We start from the raw sequence: 19,578 nt of genomic DNA on the forward strand, positions 1-19,578 counted from the left end.
CAGATGCCAGATTTTACACTGAACAAGTCATTCCAATTCCCAAATTTTAACAATATCGTTTAATCTTTTGCCATTTCTAGTGGGAACCCCTTCACCTAAAATGCTTCAATTTTAGATGTGTACCTCTTACCACAAAGCATGTTTGCATTAAATTTCTAAGTTATACCATGTATACTTTTAACATGATTTACATTTTTCTGCCGTTTGCATCCCCCACGTGCTAGGGAAAGCTATAATGTCTTGTTTTAATGCCACCAAAATTGCATTTAAACTGTTAAACTGTCGTATTACTGCATTTTCCGGTTACAGAAATAAAAGTCTAAAGTTTATAAATTCAGAACAGTATTTTGCCCCAAATGGGCCAGCATTGTCTTCCAAATAAGGGCATACTTCCCAAACCCCAGCCATACTTCCCAAACCCCAGCCAAATGTCAGGCTTCAGCCAGCCTGAATCCAATGTTGCTCTGGAGTTGCCTTTGAAGCTCCCAGTTTGAGCTGAGGGGAGGTGCTGCTAAAAAGTCACACCTATGTGTCCCAGAAATCCATTGTGCCAGGCTGGAGCACTGCCACAGAGTTCGACAAGGGTGCAAGATACACCGCCCTTGCCTATTCATATGCCCCGGGGGCTGTCCACTGGAAGGGAGGCAGATCCTGTTCCCAGGAAGCAAAGTCCTTTGAAGCCAGGCCAGAAAAAAACCTGTTCTGAGGCTCCAGCAAGTTCCTTTATTTTCCTGAACCAGAAAGCAAAACTGTTGGAATTTAATATCCTACATATGTTTTAAAACAAACCCCCCTCACATTTCTATGCAAGGACAGGGCCTTAATTCAACAATGTACTTTTAAACAGACATTTCCTGGTTTGTAAAAAAAAAAGCACCATTTTACACATGGTTAATTTTCCTTGGCGTCACTTTACAATGCGTTTTTCTCTTACATCTAGATTCTAAACATTATTTGTAGCCCTAGTCAATTTCTCATACACAGAAATCTGTTCAAGGCAAGGGTCCACTGAAACTGACATAAGCAAAGAGATGGGGCTTCTTGTGAAGAGTTTACCTGTGATATTTTGTTGCAAAAAGTCAAGCGTTTTTCCATACGGCTTGGAGTGAAGTTCTTTATTATTTTACAGATCTTGCCTGACACAGCCTGTCAATTCAGTGAGAAATGCCCCCTTTTGTTGGAGCACAACCTGAATATGGAGGGACATAGCTGGGTCTCACTGGAACAGAACTGTGTACTGTTGAAACGGTGGAAAAGAGCATCAGGGCGCAGTCATTTTAAATGCAAAATATTTTGTTTCTCAATGGGAAATTTTGAGCTAGCAGCAATGCAGTGCTGCTTTTCTATTCTTTTCTTTGGTGCACATAAGGAAAACGTTAGCAGCCTTTCTCGGGTGTCCATGTTCCATTTTGCCCCATATGTGCTTGGCAAAGACAGCGCAGCCATTATTTCGGTGACTGCAAAACACAGTTTTGGTGCAATGCAATGGTGCTCAACAGAGCCAGTGCAGCCATTCTGCTGGTACTGCTGAAAAATGCAGTTTGGTGATGTAGGGGAGTTCTGCTGGGCGGATAAAAGTACCCCACACTCTGCTGTTAAACACTCTTCTGATATAGTCTCCTTCTTCAAGACTGACCTGGATGTGCTCGCTCTCACTTAGATGTGGTTCACACACTCCTCCCCGAGGGCTACACGATCCTCTCTAAGCCCAGGCCTAACTCGCCTGGAGGCGGCGTGGCCTTCAACTTCCCTGAATGGAACCCTGCTACTATTATTCACACTCAGACCTACTCTTCCTTCGAATGCCTCGTCTGCAGGCTTGGGGTCTCCCCAACCCTCTCGATTACTATCGCCACCATCTAGAGGACCCCCTGGTCCGGTTTCCCTCTTCATCTCTGAGTGGTTGACCTCTCCTTTTTTCTTCTTGCCTCCACCTCCAAGCTTCTCCTCCTCTGAGATTTCAATATTCACATTGACTCTCCTGAATCGTCTGACATTCTCTCCATCACCATTCATCCCTCCGGTCCGACGGACTAAGACGGACACACCCTGGACTTTCTCATCTCAGCAGATATCCCCATCTCCAACCCTGTCATTAGACCTCTCTCCTGGTCTGACCATGCTCTCCTGTCCTCTCACCTGGATCTCTTAGGACCCCCGGCTAAGTCTATGCCTGCACAGCCAGTCTCACTCTATGTCAACTGAGAGATAAAGCAAGTGCCAGTTGCTGCTTTTGCCACCACTTTCATTCCCCCAACCACTCCTGCCTCGGACTGAAACCTCCCTTGTGAATCTTTACCCATCACCAACACCCTGGACATCCTTGCCCGTCATGAGGATCCGCATGAAGCCTGCCTCCAAGTGCAACACCCGGTATGACTCTGACCTAGTCTCTTTGAAACACAAGTGCAGAGTTGCTGAGCGGAAGTGGCGGGCATCAGCCACATCCTCTGACAGACCGGCCTGCCGCCTGTTTCAAAGGCAATACAGATTCTCTATCCGCTCATAGAAGAGGGCCCATAACCGAAGTCTGCATCTCTGGGGCCATTAATAACACGTGTGAACTGTTTAAAATCTGCAAGGAACTAGCCAATCCGTCTGCCATCTCCACTTCTCCCATCCCATCCCTGACCCTCTGTACTACACAGTTAGGCAAAGCTTGAATGCAGTACCCTCTGGGAATACTACAAACAACAATGACTACAGGTATAGGCAACCCAACCTTTCGTATAAGCTTGTAATACACAGTTGGGGTAACGTGTTGAGCAATAGGCTTATCTCAAGAGGGGAAATGTGAGCTGTAGTGGTGTTACACAAAGATTCACAGTTACAGGTATTTAAATAAACTCTTACACTCAAGGTTTCTTGCATAAACAATTATTGATGTATTTATCAGTTATAAAGCCTTCTTCAGATTGGAGCAATGTAATAGTAACACAAATATACTTCAATACTGTACACTCCGAGTTTCTGAATCAGACCAGACCCTTTTGGGATGGCCCACATACACAACCTACACCCACAGGTGACTTCAGTAACAAGGGTGCTGGGGACATTAATATCTTACTGTTGGCATTCAGGATACTCTTAAAAGTTGGTAAAAGGCAAAGGTTATTAGAACACAAGAAATTTCAAATATTCATACGTAGGGCAAATACTTTCAGATAGCAATTAGAAGAGTGATTCAATTCAATAGGCTAAGCCAAAGTCAATAGGCAAAAGTCTTTGTTTCGCATGCAGCACTACAGGTAAGTAAATGGAAAGGTCTTTGCACAAGTTCTTAGGAGTCTTTGATGAGAAGAATAATCAAATGTAGGGCCACAAGCAGTTGTGGATGCTACAAGCACTTCTACAGTAAGAGGTAAGTTCTTAGACTTGCTTTACAGTACCTTGGTAAAGAAGCTGATTCCTGGGCAGCTCTGCAGATCTCACTGTTCCTGTGCCTCAGTCATGGGGACAAGAGGGAGAACGTTGGGGGACTCCTGCACGGCACTGGGACAAGAGTGAGGACGTTGGGGGACTCCTGCACGGCACTGGGACTGTCAAAACTGGCAACCAGCAAACTTCACTTTCAGTGGCTGTTTCGCGTTTCAGCTTCTTGCGGTACAGCAAATAGCAATAAGCGTGGTTCCTGGCTGTCAAGGTGGACCTTCCTTGCTTCTGGGGTCGCACACTCTGCTGAGAGGGCTCAGGCTTGGTCAGTCCTGCTTCGTGGGAGTCCAGAGGATCTTCCAAAAGCTTTAGGCCAGCTTAAAAGTAACGCACACAATCTGGTGTCCCTCTCCTTGGCGATACGGTTTTCTGCAGCAACTCTGAGGAAATTCAACCAGTTCTGAGATGGGTGTCCAGGTGGCTTACTTTGGAGTTGATTGTTCCCACCAACTCAAAGGGAGAAGTCGTTCTTGCAGGGGCTTCTCTGTCGATGCAAACTTGGCAAGTAGTCACTGCAGCAGGGCTTCACCGGGCAAACCAACGGTCCAGGAGTTGCAGCAGGTGTCCTCTTGAAGCTCTTCTTCGGTTCCTTCGGCCAGTGGTCGACGCTGCCTTCCAAGCCAAGAGACTCGCCTTTTATTCAGTTCTCTCCCAAACATTCCAGCCTAGCTGTCACTCACCCAGCAGGGTGGCTGTCCTTGCCAGACAGTCAGCATGCCAATCACCACAGAGTGCATTTGGGTCTCCTAGGAGACTAATCACAGGGAGTTTCAGGCACCTCCCTCACTTCCTGCTACCCCAGACACTCCGGTGCTATAGGCAGGTTTCTCTCAGAAACCCCGCCAAAGGCGAAATGAACAAAGAGACCAGGCCTGGTCTGGCGCGCAGAGAAACTCTCTAGAATGACCTTCCCACAAAGACCTGGTGAAAAAAGAAGACTGGCACCATTTTAGCAAAGATGGCTGTATGCCATTTTTGAAAAAGATGGTTCCCGTGGTTACTTTACCGGACCCCTGGAACTGTCACAGTAAAGGTAAACCAAGGTAGTTCAAAACGAAACCACTGCCACCAGCCAGTCAACTGAGGAAAGGGTACCATAATATGCCACATAAGAAGCTAGACAAAGGGGATACTAAGTAACCCCTCCAGCCAGCCCTCTATTGTAAGATAGTGTGTGCTGGGTCTAGAAAGTTACAATGCTTAGTAAAGTCAATTTCACTTTACTGCTCTGGGAAACAGTAGTTGATCCCAGAGAAGGTATTTAAACCTTGGGAAATCTGAAGACTTCCCTGTGGCACTGCACTGAAGGTGCTTTGTGACAGTTGTAAAAGATGATGCCTATGGAGTTGGTTAGACTCCAGAACCAAATGAAACACAGAGGTAAAATTCACATTCAAAATACATGAGAGAGTGGGACAAAGGGTCTCACTCTCTCCAGGTAAAAAAAATCAGCAAAGTTGCTGGGGGTCTCCAAGGTGGAGGGAATTAGCACATTTTGAGAATTCTCCCTAACCCACACTGGCATCACACTTCTCAACGAAAACTCAGGACATCCTGTCCTCCCTTTCCTCTACTCCCCTCCCTCCCCAGTTCTCATGCCTTCCTCCCCCTGAATCTCTTTCCCTCCTACTCTCCTCTTTCTCACCCATAGTACTGGATGAGTTCTCTAGACAAGTCCTCTCTATGAAAGTCTCCTCCAAAAAGGTGCCCCTCTCTCCCCCAGAACCATTAAGGACAACATTGCCTCCCTTGCGCCAGCCTTGGCCAATTTCTGTAATCACTCCTGTGCCACTGGCTCTTTCCTGCTACCCCGAAAGCTCTCCTTTGTGCATCCTCTCCTAAAAAAGCCCAGTGCCGACACCTTCGGCCCTGCTAATGAACACCCTATCTGTATTACCCCCTTCCTGGGCAAACTCATGGAGAAGCTGGTCATCTCCCAACTGATACAACAAAAACAATGGGTTTGTTTACTCCACGACCACCGGGCTGGCTTCAGAGCATCCAGAGGCATGGAAACTGCTCCACTGCACACCCGTGATGACTTGCTCTCAAAACTCGATTCCCACTCTCCTTCCGCTCTTATCCTTCTGACCTTTTATCTGCCTTCTGTTAGGCAGAAACTTGTGCAGTGCCCTTAGGGACCACTACACACAATTTAGACTACAGGTGGCAATACAAGTTTTACCTTTGGTACAAGCCTGTACTACTATGTCAGTGGTAGCAGTGGCGGAGCAGCCAGGCTTATCTCAAGAGCATATGAGCAGTAGCAGAGATTACACAAAGGGACCACAATTACTGTGACTCAAGCAAACACTGACTCAAGGTTTCAGGTAGAAAAATATACGTACATTTATTTTTAAACCATTTGTTATAAACACAACACTTCTATTAAACTTAAACACAAACCACACATCAAATATACTACAACTAACCAATTCACTTTGTACAGTATGTCTCAAGGTAAGTACCCTGTGTTTGAATGAACCGGTGTTATGAACAAAACATGCTACCATGAATACGATTGCGATCACTTTTTGACAGTTCGGTATATTAAATAAATGCGTATCCGTGACATGAAATGCTACCGGGGCAAAAACACACTTAGCACTTGAGATACCCAGAGGGAGTTGGAGGCAAAAATCACAGGTAATATTTTGGTTAGGCAGACAGAATCGAGAAACACTCAGACAAGAGTTCCAAAGTCAAAGGGCCGAAGCCAGGGTCAAGTGACAACGGGGGCCTGTTGCCGAAGATCAGACAGTCAGATAGTTCACGATTCAACGTAGCCAAGAGTACTTCGATATTGTTAATGTTTGGAAGCAAAAGTTATAAGAAGGAGGGAAGACAAGGGCAAGCCTTGGAAATGAAGAAAAGGGGTTCACCCAGTTTCCCCAAGCAGAACACAGTACCTTATTCCAATGGTGCAGCTGGTGCCCTGGCAGTTGTTCCTGTTGGTTTCCCGCAGACCCACGATCCCTGGAGCTTCGTTGTGAAGGCGGACACCTGAAGGGGGTCTGCACCACACAGGGATGAAGCCGGCAGCAGCATCAACGAATAAAAGGTGCGCTCCTTAAAAACAGGAGAGGCTCTTCAAATGGCTATCCGGACCACTACAGCTGTGTGCCGCGATTTCGACCAAGGAAGAGGATCCTCTGGCTGTGGAAGATGAGCTGGTTATCCCCACCAGGCTCAAGGGAAGACGACTCCGGACTGGATCTCCTCTTAGTTGTTGAAGGGTAGATAGTTCAGGACTGCAGCAGGGCTTCACCGGGGTAGTTGCAGCAGCCGTCTTTCTCTCTGCTTCTCTTCAGTTCCTTGTAGTTCCAGTGGCGACTCTGACTTCTAGCCCAAGAGACCTGCCTTTTATGCAAAAAAACCCCCATGCACATAGCCTGGCTGTCAATCACCCAGCAGCGGGGTTGTCCATCCCGGACAACCACCTCATCCAATCATGGCAAAGTGCGACTTGCGTTTCCTAGGATACCCTGTGCAAGGGGTGACTACACCCCTCCCTCACATTCAGCCCACCGAGGCACAAGGGCGCCTGGTGGAGGGCTTCTAAGCAGAAGCCCACCAAAAGACGGTGAGCAAAGAAGGCGAACCTAGTTTGCCACGCAAAGTAAAACACAAGAAGGACTTTAACAAAAAGAAATGGTGAACAAACCCAACCGCAGCCAAGAGAAAGGCGATTTGGTCCATCGGTTTTATGTTCGAGGCTAATATAATAGCCAAGAACAATACCACGTTTATCTAATATAATCGCGGTAAAAAAGTTAGGGTAGATACCACTGCCACCAGCCAAGTCTAAATGTTAAAAGAGCGAAACAATGCTCTAGGAGGTACAGATAAAAAGGGATATGAATTAACCCTTTCCAGTACTCCATGGAAGATGGGGTGTACTGGATCTGTGGTAGATTGACTAAGTAACGTTAATGGCAACTTTACCCTTTTCTGGGGGACTGTAGTCAGCCTCAGAAATGGAGTCGGGGGAAGTCTCAAAGACAACCCTGTGCCACGGCACTGAAGGTGCTGGTGACACACAGAAAGAAGGGGGCTACTGAAGTGGTGTACTTCAGAGTCCACAATCATAAAAACAGAGAAATCCACATGGCAAAACATAGGTAAGAGTGGGGGAAAAGCTCACACTCTCACCAAGTGGAAAACAAACAAACTCCAAAAGTCCAGCAAAGCTGCTGGGGGACTCACTAGGTGAGGGAAATCAGCCATAAATGAGAATTCTCCCTAACACCTTCGACACAGTCAATCATGCCACCCTGACAAATCGGCTTTGTGACACCCTTGCCATCACAGGCCTGGCACTTGACTGGCTGGCCTCATTCCTCTCCGACCGTCCTTCCCAGGTTCAACTGAGTCCCTTTCCTCTCCCAATCACACTCTCTACCTGCGGAGTCTCTCAAGGCTCTATCCTCTCGCTCTTCAACATCTACCTTTCCCCTCTGGCCCACCTGATCTCCTCCTAATCTCAGCACTTCCAGTGTTATGCAGACGACACGCAGCTCTACTTCAAGCTTCCCTCGACTGCTTCCTCTTCCTCATTTCTCATGCCTGTCGCACTACTATTCAGGCATGGTGTACAGCCATTGATCTCTGCCTTAATACTAGTAAGACGGAGATCCTTCTCATTGGACCCCTTCTCCCTCTTTCCATCTGGCCGCCCTCTATGGGACCCCTCCCGGCACCCTCTTGCAAGGCAAAAATATTTTGGGTCATCTTTGACTCCTCACTCTCTCCTTTTCTCACATCGCAGACCTTGCCAAAAAAGCCCACTATCAGCTACACCTCCTCAGAGGCATTCTCCCTTTCCTCACCTTGCCTGAGAAACTCAATGTCTCTAGAGCTCTGGTCCTCTCGAGGCTGGACTACTGCAAAAGCCTTTTCCTCAATCTTTCTTTATCATCCCCTTTGCCGCTTTCAACTAATTCAGAATAGGACTGAGACTTACCCTTGGCCTCAAGCCCAGAAACTGCATCTATCCAGCCCTAAAATCTCTCCACTGGCTCCTGGTTGCTTCTAGCATCAAATTCAAGACCCTCTGCATCATCCATGTTAGGGAGAATTCTCAGAAATGTGCTAATTGCCCTCTACCTTAGAGACCCCCAGCACTTGGAATTTTAATTTTCAACCTGGAGGGAGTGAGACCTTTTTCCCACTCTGTCATGTATTTTTCTGTGATTTAACACTGCGCTTCTTTTGGTTTTGGAGTCTGACAAACTCCATAGGCATCATCTTTGCATTGTGAAACACAGCACCTTCAGTGCAGTGGAAGAGAAAAGTCTCTTAGATTTCCCAAAGGTTTAAATACCTTCTCTTGGATAAACTACTTTTTCCAAGAGCAGTAAAGTGAAGGAACAAGTTACTTACCTTTAACTGTTGTTATCCAGCATGGGTCTGGCATGGATTCACATGCTCATGAATATTCCCAGTCAGGCTGGGAATCCTCAGTAAAGAAAAAAATCAGTTTCAGTTTCATTTCTGAACTATCTTTCTCCTAACAACCATTCACTGGTCTCGGGGTCATACTGCCCCCAGCCAATGACTGCCCTCTACCTAAGCCCCTCCTTAGGCAGCCATCTTCAGATTTGGTAGCACGTCAAGTGGCAGTAGGACCAAGAGAAGAGCCGCAGAGGGGTAGGCGGGAGGGGTCGCATGTGAATCCATGCCAGACCCTTGCTCATGAATAAATAATACATAGCAGTACACACATGGACTACCACTGGAGGTGGCAAGGCTCAACATTAAGCATTTCAACATCTCAACATTAAGCATCTCTTACCTCCTCGCCAGGCTCATCTTCAATTGAACAGGTTGCGCAGCACTGCTTGGCCGACTCTGGACTCCTCCCTGGAATCCCAGTCGACGCAGTAGAATTTCATGAAGGTGTGCGTCGACCTCCACGTAGCAGCCCTGCAGATGTCCAGCAGGGGCACATCAGACAGGAACGCCATAGTTACAGTGATTGCTCTGGTCGAATGGGCTCTCGGACGGCCAGGCAACGGTCGGCTTGCCAACCGGTGACAATGGGTGATGCAGCCAAAGAGCCACCTGGAAATGGAAGCCTTGGAGAGGGCCTTCCCTTGATTCACAGGGCCAAAGTTCACAAACTGCTGTGATGTCTTCCGAAAACACTTTGTGCGGTCCAGGTAGAACTTCAGTGCTCTAGCCACATCCAGCAAGTGCAAAATCCCCTCAGCCGGTGACGAAGGCGAGTGGAAGAAAACAGGTAACACCAAGGGCTTGTTGAGATGGAAGTCCGCCGGCACCTTGGGCATGAAGGAGGGGTGCGTCCGTAGCACTACCCTCGTCAAGTAAGGTGGTTTACAGAGGGCCTGGATCTTTCCTACTCATCATGCAGAGGTGATGGCCACAAGAAACGCTGTCTTCCACGATAAAAACTTCAGCGGCGCAGAATGCATAGGCTCGAACGTGAGACCCATGAGCCTAGTCAGCACCACATTGAGCCCCCATGCCGGGGCCTGAGCCTTCACCGGCGTGAACGAAAGGAAAAGTCCTTTTATGAATTCCGTGACCAAGCGGTGTGACCATAGCAACGACCGCCCCAGAGTTCTGGTGTACCAGTGGAGAGCCGCCAGATGAACCTTGATGGAAGCATGGGCCAACCCTGCCTTGGCCAGCAACAGTAAATACGGCAGCACCTGTGGGGCCTTAATCCGTAGAGGGACGAGTTTCTTTGCACGGCACCAGATGGCGAACCTCTTCCACTTATGGTTGTAGCATTTCAGTGTAGACGAAGCCCTGGCCTTGGCAAGCACTTCCTTGTAGTCCGCCGGGAGATCGTATCCACCAAACTCTAGCGCTGCAGGAGCCAGGCCTGCAAGTTCAGCGACCCTAGGTCGTGGTGCAGAATCGCGTCTCCTTCCCTGGCGAGAAGATCTGTGTCCACCGGAAGCTTGGCTGGAGGGGACGCTGATATGTCCAGAAGGTCTGGGAACCATATATGCATTGGCCACGCCGGTGCGACGAGATCATCCTGCACCGGGACCGTCTGAGTTGATTGATGAGTCACAGAAGCAAAGGAAACGGGCGAAACGGGGGAAGGCGAATGCATCCCCCATGCTTCCCGGCTGGGGAAAACTGCTGGCAAACCTCTGGCACTTGGTGTTCGTCGCCGTCGCAAACGGATCGATCTGGGGATTGCCCCATCATCGGAATAGAAGATCCACTTGGTCCCGCCTAAGCTCCCACTCGTGGCACGAGCGCAGTTCCCTGCTGAGAGTCGGTCACAGTGTTCTTTACTCCTGCCATATGAAATGGGACGAGGAACATCTCCTTAGCGACGACCATCGCCATAGGTCCTGCGCTTCTTTGGTGAACGGCAGGGATCTTGTGCCCCCCTGCTCCCGGATGTAAAACGTGGTGGTGGTGGTGTTGTCTGTGAAAATCTGCACCACCTTGCCCTTGAGGGATGAAGGAAAGACTTGAGGGCCCAAAACACGGGCGTAACTCCAGAACGTTGATGTGCAACGACTTCTCCAGTAGCCTCTTACGTGGAGACGACCGGTGTGTATTCCCCATCCCTCCAGGGATGTGTCCGTCGTGACCGTCTCCTTGTGCGGGGGCGTGGGGTGGAGTTTGGTTTGGAAATCTGCGCCCGCCGACAGATGCGCGCAGACACACAACCACCAAATTGCTCGAGTCGAGGGTGATCTTGTCCTTGAAGTTTACCCATACCTGGATCCAACGGGTGTCGAGGAACTCCTGCAGCGGTCGCATCTGCAGCCTGCACAGGCGCACGAGGGAAATGCACAACGACATCATGCCGAGGAGGGGCTTGATGGACCTCACCCTTGCGGTCTTAAGGGTCAACAGCCGTTGCATCTTGCCCAGGATGGCCGCTATTCTCTCCGACGGGGACGCCAGACACGACACTGTGTTGAGCCGGGACCCCATAAACAGCGCGTCCTGTGATGGCACCAAGCAGCCGGACGGCCCCCATCATGTGTTCGACGGCGGTCACCATCGACTTCTCTCGGATGAGCCAATCGTCTAGTTAGGGGTAGATGTGGATCCCCTGCAGGCGTAACCGCGCTGCCACTGGCGCCAGACACTTGACCCTTGGTGCTGACTTCAATCCGAAGGGAAGGGCCTTGAATTGGTAATGCTGCCCTTGGACCACGAAGCGCAGAAACATGCGGTGTCCCTTGTGAATGGGGATGTGTTAGGGAGAATTCTCATTCTATGGCCGATTTCCGTTACCTAAAGAGTCCCCCAGCAGCTTTGCTGGATTTGAAGGGTTTGTTTTTTTCTCCTGATAAGAGTGTGACCCTTTTTCCCCACTCTTAGGCATGTTTGCTATGTGTATTCTAGGCTATTTTTTGCTGTTTAATGTCTATGGAGTTTATCTCACCCTCATAGGAACCATCTTATACACATGTGTTGCACAGCACCCTCAGTGCAGTGACACCGGGGTGTTGTAGCGAACCCCAAACATAGACTCCATACCCTGGGACTAACTACTGTCTCCAAGGGCATGTAAAGTCCCCATTGACTTAACTAGTCAATTTATATGAACTAAACCAGTACAACCCATCTAAGTATGGAGGTACTGGGAAGGGTTAATAGTTGTTCCCTGGTGTTCATTTTCGAGAGGGTACCGTACAGTCCCTCTCTCAAAAGTTTCTGGCTGGCGGCAGTGGTTACTACCAAAAATATTCGACCGCAAATATTTCTCTATGGGATTTTCCCATTGTTCGAGGCTACCACATTTTCTGACAGCCTCTAACATACCGCCGGTTTATTCTTATATTAACTTTACTAGGTAGGTTTTATTTGCCAGAACTTTGATATAAAATCTATCTCGTGCCTTGCTCTAAACTCCTAACCCAGGTCGGGGATCTTTGTTCGTCCTTTTGGCAGGCTTCTGCCGAGAAGCCCTCCTTTCGGCGCCACTGAGTCTGGGGTGGGTCCATTGTGTGGGAGGGGGAGTAGGACCCCTGGACAGGGTTGCCTCCGCAACCCATGTCGCACTCTATCCTGATAGGTTGGAGGGTCTCCGCCAAGATTACCACTCCACTGTGTGAGTGACAGCTAGGCTGTATGAATGAAGATCTTTTTGCATAAAAGCAGGGTCCTGAGGACTGGAAGAGCAAGACGTTGCCACTGGAACCGAGGAACCGAAGATGAGAGAAGCCAAAGACATCTGCCACGACTGAACCACCGGTGAAGCCCTGCTGCAGCGTCTCACCACTTTTCTCCACACGACGGGAGGAGATCTTCAACTTGAGCCTTCTTCCCTTGAGCTGGTGGGGCCAACCAGTTTGCCAATCGCCTTCCTGGACCTGCCTTGGTCGAATCGCCAGTGCCCTGCACTTGGAGGCCAGATAGCCCAGCAGCAATGCACCCGGACCGCGATTTAAAGGAGCGTACCTTTTATTTCGTTTGGCAGCAACGCAGCTGGTTTCATCCCTGGGTAGTGCAGTAACTCGAACCTTCCTCCATGACGAGAGCCTCTCTTCCTCTGCTAGATCTCCCGAACTGCAGGAACTACCAGGAACAACCGCCACCGCAGGAGCCTCTTCTTCATTTTAAAGGTACTTTGTTCCGCCAGGCCTCCCTTTTCGTGTGGTAGTGCTAAAGGTGTTTTAAATCCTTTACCTACCTGTTGGGTTGGCCGCCCCTATCATCTAACATTGTCTTTCACCTTCTGCATCCACCTTTTCGACTCGTTAACCAAAAACTTCACTGCAGCTACAAGAACATTTTGCTCCTGGGCTCTTTGCCCTGTACCTGTCACGACCCTCGCCCAAAACCGCCTGTGGCAAACCCATTGGCCAGCTGGGGGGATGCCATTCGCCACCTGGCCGCCGAGGAGCCCGTCCCAACGGCGCTACCGGTGCCGGCGGCCTTGCGGTGCTTTGCCTTATGTTGGGCCCCTGTCGCCAGAGCGCCCTCAAAGGTCTTAGAAGACCGCTCAGATTTCCTCTTGCTGGGTGAGACTCGGGGCTCACCCGCAGCCGGGATCTTAGTCTGAAGCCACTCAGAGTTGCTTGCGAAGGTCCTTCATAGTGCGGGGCACCATATCCTTGCAGAACGCACAGGCCTCCTCCACATGCGTTTGGTCGGAATGTAGGCAGTAAAGGCACAGAGTGCGCCCATCGTCCAGGAAAAGGTTCAGTAGTCCACATCCAGGCCAGATCCTGAACAGAGGCGTGGAGTCTCCTTTATCTTCAGCCATGACCACAGGGGGTAGGCCTCAAAGAATCTTCTGGAATCTTCCAAGAAGGGAAATCAACGAAAAATCAGGGGTGTAGAAAGTTCCGAAAAACGGGCTCCAGTTAGCCGGATGATGGATAGATGGAGCGTGAGGCACGATTGACCGGAAAAAATAGAGTAAACTCTTAGAAAATCCACAAAATGCAGTAAAAGCTCGAGAGTTATAGCACGAGGACTCCCAACACTTGAACGTGCGGTAAAAATCTGAAGATGGCTGCTAGAGGAAGGGTTTAGGTAGAGGGCAGTATGACCCAGAAACCAGTTGTTAGGCAGAATTAAGACTGCAAGTAGTAATACAAGCCTGTACTACACTGTTAAAGTGGACCAGCAGCGGAGCAGCCAGACTTCTCTCAAGAGCAAATGAGCAGTAGTAGAGATTACACAAAGGACTACAATTACTGTGACTCAAGGCAAACACTGACTCAAGGTTTTTGGTTAAAAAGTAAAAGTACATTTATTTTAAACCATATGTTCACAAAACACTTCACTTCTATTAAATTAAATTCACACTTCAAATACACTACACACAACCAATTCTTCTTGTGCAGAACAACTCAAGGTAAGTGCCTTAGGATTTGACAGACTGGTGTTATGAACCAAAAGGCGTTACCGGGTATACATATGCGATCACTTTTTGACAGTAATGACAGTTCAGTCTTACTAAAGATACGCGTAACCCGTGGGAAGAAATGTTACTGGAGTTAAAAACACACTTCGCACCTGAGTTAACACAAGAGAGTTGGGGACAAAAATCATTGTCAAGGCAGACAGAATCAGAGAACACTTTCTGACAAGAAGATAAAAGTCAATAGGCTTGTGCCAGTGTCAAGTGGAACTGGGTTCCTATTGTCGAGAATCACACAGTCAGACAGTTCACGATTCAAGGTTGCCAGGAGTACTTGGATATTGTCAACAGAGTAGGCAAAAGTTATAAGAGGGAAGGAAGACAAGGGCAAGCCTTGGATGAGGAGGAAAGGGTTCAGCCTAGTTCCTCGAAGCTAGACACAGTACCTTATTATTTGAAGAAGCTGGTGCCACGGCAGTTATTCCTGGTAGTTTCCTGCAGACTCACGGTTCCTGGAGCTTCAGTCGTGGGGACAAGAAGGAGGACGTCTGGAGTGATCTGCACTACCCAGGGATGAGGCCAGCAGCAGCGACGGTGAATAAAGGTGCGCTCCTTTAAAACAGGAGAGGCTCTACAGATGGCTATCCGGACCACTACAGCAGTGTGCAGCGATTTCGACCACGAAGGGGATCCTCTGGCTGTGGAAGGTGAGCTGGTTGATCCCACCAGGCTCAAGGGAAGAAGACTCCGGAATGGATCTTCTCTTGTCGTTGAAGGGTAGATAGCTCAGTACTGCAGCAGGGCTCCACCGGGACTCGATAGTTGCAGCAGCCTCCTTCTTCTCCACCTCTCTTCGGTTCCTTTGCAGTTCCAGTGGCGACTCTGACTTCCAGCCCAAGACTCCTGCCTTTTATGCGGAAAGCCCCCATTCACACAACCTGGCTGTCAATCACACAGAAAGGGGGTTGTCCGGCCCAGACAACCACCCCAGCCAATCACGACAAAGGATACCCTGTGCAGGGGTTGACTACTCCCCTCCCTCACATACAGCCCCACCTAGACACCGAGGTGCCAAGAGGGGGGCTTCTTGGAAGAAGCCAACCAAAGGACGGTGAACAAAGAAGGAAACCTGGTTTGCCGCGCAAAGTAAAACACAAGAAGGACTTTAACAAAAGAAATGGCGAATAAACCCGACCAGAGCCAAAAGAAAGTATTTGGTCAAGCGGGTTTATGTTCGAGGCTAATATGATAGTCTGGAACAGTACCACGTTTATATATGATATGGCATTTGTAACGCGCCTATACACAAGTGTTTCAAGGCGCGACGAGGCAGGGAGGGGGAACCAAAGGGGAGACAGACAACGATCCTACTAGGCCAGGTGTCATTCAGATCACACAAGTGCAAGGGCAGAGGGGAAGGGAAAAGTGCAAGGGGGAAAGGGAGAGGGGAAAAGTGCGGTACAGGGTTAGAATACAGGATAAATAATAAGGGCCAGCTGGTGGCAAGTGCAAGGTAAGTGCAGACAAGTGCTGGGAAGGGGGGCTGTAGGGATACAGAGCCAGTCCCGCAGTGCAGTGGTTGCCAGGGAGGCAGTGCAGGGGAGAGTGGATGGGCCAAGGAATGAGATTGGTGAGCGGCCAAGTTGCAGATTCAGTGCAGTTTCAGTAATTTAGCAGGGGAGAGGGGGAGAGAAAGCAGAAGCAAAGAGGAAGGTTTTGAGGTGCTTCCGGAATATATATAGTTTAATCACGGTAGAAAAGTTAGGGTAGATTCCACTGCCACCAGCCAAGTCTAAATGTTAAAAAAGCAAAACAAAGCTCAGAGAGGCACAGACAAAAAGGGATAGGAATTAACCCTTTCCAGTACTCCATGTAAGATGGGGTGTACTGGGTCTGTAGTTTTAAATGACTACATAAAGTAAATGGCAACTTTACCTGTTTCTGGGGGACAGTAGTCAGCCCCAGAAAAATGGAGTCAGTGGGAAGTCTAAAAGACAACCCCGTGTCACTGCACTGAAGGTGCTGTGTAACACACACCAACAAGTGGGTCTCATGTAGTGGTGTGCTCCAGAGCCCAAGATCACACAAACAGTAGAAATACACATGGCAAAACACATGTAAGAGTGGGAAAAAGGCTCACACTCTTACCAAGAGGAAAAAATAAACTCCAGAAATCCAGCAACGCTGCTGGGGGACTCACTAGGTGAGGGAAATTAGCCATAGAATGAGAATTATTATTATTTAGAATTCTCCCCAACACCAGTGATTGGTTGTTAGGAGAAAGACAGTTCAGAAATTAAACTGATTTTTTCTTTACCGAGGAATCCCAGCCTGACAGCGGGGAATATTCATGCGCATGTGAATCCATGCAAGACCCCATGCTGGAGAAATTGACTTTACTTACAATGTGTAACTTTCTAGACCCAGCACACACTATATTACCATAGGGTGCTGGAGGGGTTACTTAGTATCCCCTTTGTCTAGTTTCACATGTAACATTTTTATGTTACCCTTTCTAGAGTTAATTGCTGGTGGCAGTGTTTTACTTTTTACTAACATTGTGTACTTTTACCGCGAGCTGCGTTTGCAGCTACAGTAAAGCACCCATGGGTGCCCATTTTGTCAAAATGGCCCGGTCGTCTTTTTTCGCCATTTCTTGTTGGAAAGGTCCTTCTTGAGAGTTACTCTGCGTGCCAAATCAGGTTTGGTCCCTTTGTTCATTTTGTCTTTGGCGGGATTCACGAGTGAAGGCTGCCTCAGGCTCCAGTATGTCTGGCAGGGGCAGAAAGTGAGGGAGGTGCCCGAAACTCCCTCTGCTTAATCCCCTTTGTTACAGGAATGTACCCAAAGGTGATTGGCCGGCTGGCTGTCTGGCAAGGACAGCCACCCTGCTGTGCGAGTGACAGCTAGGCTGGAATGAATGGGATAAACATGCATAAAAGGTGAGGCTTTTAGGTTTGGAAGGCAGAGTCGACCACTGGACAAAGGAATCCGAAGAAGAGCTTGGAAGAGACGCCTGCTGCAACTCCCGGACCGTTGGTTTGCCAGGTGAAGCCCTGCTGCTGTGCTGAAGCTCTGAATTCGCCTCGACTAGAGAAGCCCTGCAAGGACGACTTCTCCCCTTGAGTTGGTGGGACCAATCAACTCCAAAGTGATCTCGTTTGGACATCCTCTCGGAGCTGGCTGTATTTCCACTGCTGCTGGAACCGAAGTGCCAGGGAGAGGACAACCAAACTGAGTACATCACTTTTAAGATGGACCCGAGCTGCTGGAAGATACCCCAGACTCAAGCCCGAGCCACCACAACACAGTGCTGGACCCCAGACGCGAGGAACGTCCAGAGTGGTATTCGTGAGACCTCAAGAGGTTCTATTTTTTGAGACGTGAGGAGCTGAAACCGCAAAGTGCCACTGAATAGAAGTTGGTCCTTTTCTGCCGCTGACCGTCCCGTTGTAGGAGTCCCCAGCAGTCCTCCCTTTTGCCCCCACGACTGAGGCCCAGGAACAACAGGATCTACCAGAGCCACACAGGAACAGCACCCAGCTGGAACCATTTCTTTTAACCAAAGATACTGTACAGTCTAAGAGAACTTACCTCTTGTCTTGTAGCCTTACTTGATCTCAGTTGAGACTTGCCTTGGTTACTTTTGTAGAGTTGCTTGCATCTTCTACCTCTCACAAGCCTCCCAGCTTGTGACCCTACTTTGATTCTACTTTTTCTATAAAGACCTCTAAAACATTGTGCAAGACTTTTACTTACCTACAAGAAGTGCTTCAGCTCACCTAGACTTTTGCCCAATTGACATTGGCTGACCTGGCTCCCTGAATTACTCTTCTCTCCTCCGATTGAGTGTTGGTACCTTCCTTTCAGGAAAGGGTGAGCTTACTTTGCATTGGGAGGTTCAAAAGTACTTATCTGCTCCAGAATATTTGTGTCATCTCTTGTTTTATTCTGACATCTCTTTACTTTAACACTCATCTTAGTATTGCTCTAAATGTACCAGTGATATAATAATGTTGACAGTGTCCTAGCTATTTAAGTCAGCTGAGGGTGTAGGAAGTGTGTGTGCCATCCCAAATGGGTACTTGATGATTTAGAGTGACTAAGAGTGTGTATTTTGGAGTGAATTTGAATGTTAGTATTATATTGCCCCTTCTGAAGACGGCTTATTCAAACTGACTGTTAAATTAATAATTGTTTAATCAAGAAACCTTGACTGTAAATGTTTATTTGGATACATGTCAGTGTGAATCTCTGTGCAACTCCCCTACTGCTCACCATTGACCCCTCTTGAGATAAGCCTGGTTGCTCAGCCACACTACCAACCTGTGTAGTACACACTAATACCAAAGGTTGGGTTCCTATTAACAGGAGGTCAAGGTTGTTGTAGTGCACCCAAAGGGTACTGCACCAAATCTAGCCAAACACTCCACAAGGCTGTTATTGTTATCTTTCTCCCGTGCCCACCCCACCCCCTTTTTTTTGCCTTGCAGTGCCGTGAAACACCATTTGTTATACGGGCGCCTAACAAATATCCAATAAATACATTAAATAAAGATGAAGGGAATATACTGGCCTTCCATGCTTAAAGCTGGAAAAGTCTCCCTGCCTTGTTCTATAAATATAATGTGTATTAAGTCCGGTTCATCTTCCCAACAACCCACATCAACCATGGTAACAACTGTAGTTTTGATTTTGTAGGTATTCTGAGCTACTCCTGTAGGCGCAATAGGTTTCCTGTTTCGGTGATTGGCTTCTAAAAGCTCTACTTAACAAATAATCCTTTTGGTATTCTGCATGTAAATAGTTCCTGCTGCATTCTCCCTTTGATAACCAAGCATGACATGGACATTTGAAAAATGCTTTACTGACTAGCATAAAATTGAACATTTTGTTATCAAATATCATTTGCAAATTATGATGTACCTTTAACTACACTTGTGCACATAACTATTTGCCAATACAAGATTTCCATCTTAACTCTTAAGGTGGTAAGGTATGTGAATAGGCAAACTCTGGGGACTTAGGTACATGCTCTGAATAATAAAAGTATTTGGCATCACATGGATGGTCAAGCAAATGAAAACCAAGAGCAACAGCATGATGAAGAGATGATTCACCTGGTGTTCTACTGCCAGGAACTTTCATGTGTAGTTGGACTGTGTTCATCCCCATGATTGTGTGACCAAGATGGCTTAAAAGATTTCCTGCTGACACAACACGTGCAAAAGCAGGAAGTTTGGTCAGTTCGTGGAGCTGCAACTTCCACCTACAGCAAGAAATAAGGAAAATCATATTGAGACAGTAGGAAACTAAGACAGTACGTTTTG

The 19,578-nt window shown here is 48.1% G+C and overlaps 1 protein-coding gene across 5 annotated transcripts in view; it reads right to left on the reverse strand.

Annotated features, from left to right (window-relative positions):
- Window positions 1-19,578, reverse strand: part of KDM6A (lysine demethylase 6A) — a 1,954,130-nt gene that overhangs the window by 312,394 nt on the left and 1,622,158 nt on the right. For all 5 annotated transcript variants that reach the window (XM_069636498.1, XM_069636499.1, XM_069636495.1 and 2 more), the window contains one exon: window positions 19,369-19,517. In XM_069636498.1, the coding sequence (XP_069492599.1) occupies window positions 19,369-19,517 (149 nt within the window). The remainder of the gene's footprint in view (window positions 1-19,368; window positions 19,518-19,578) is intronic.

The sequence above is a fragment of the Ambystoma mexicanum genome, chromosome 7p, assembly GCF_040938575.1.
Source record: "Ambystoma mexicanum isolate Mex_15411 chromosome 7p, UKY_AmexF1_1, whole genome shotgun sequence".
NCBI lineage: Eukaryota > Metazoa > Chordata > Amphibia > Caudata > Ambystomatidae > Ambystoma > Ambystoma mexicanum.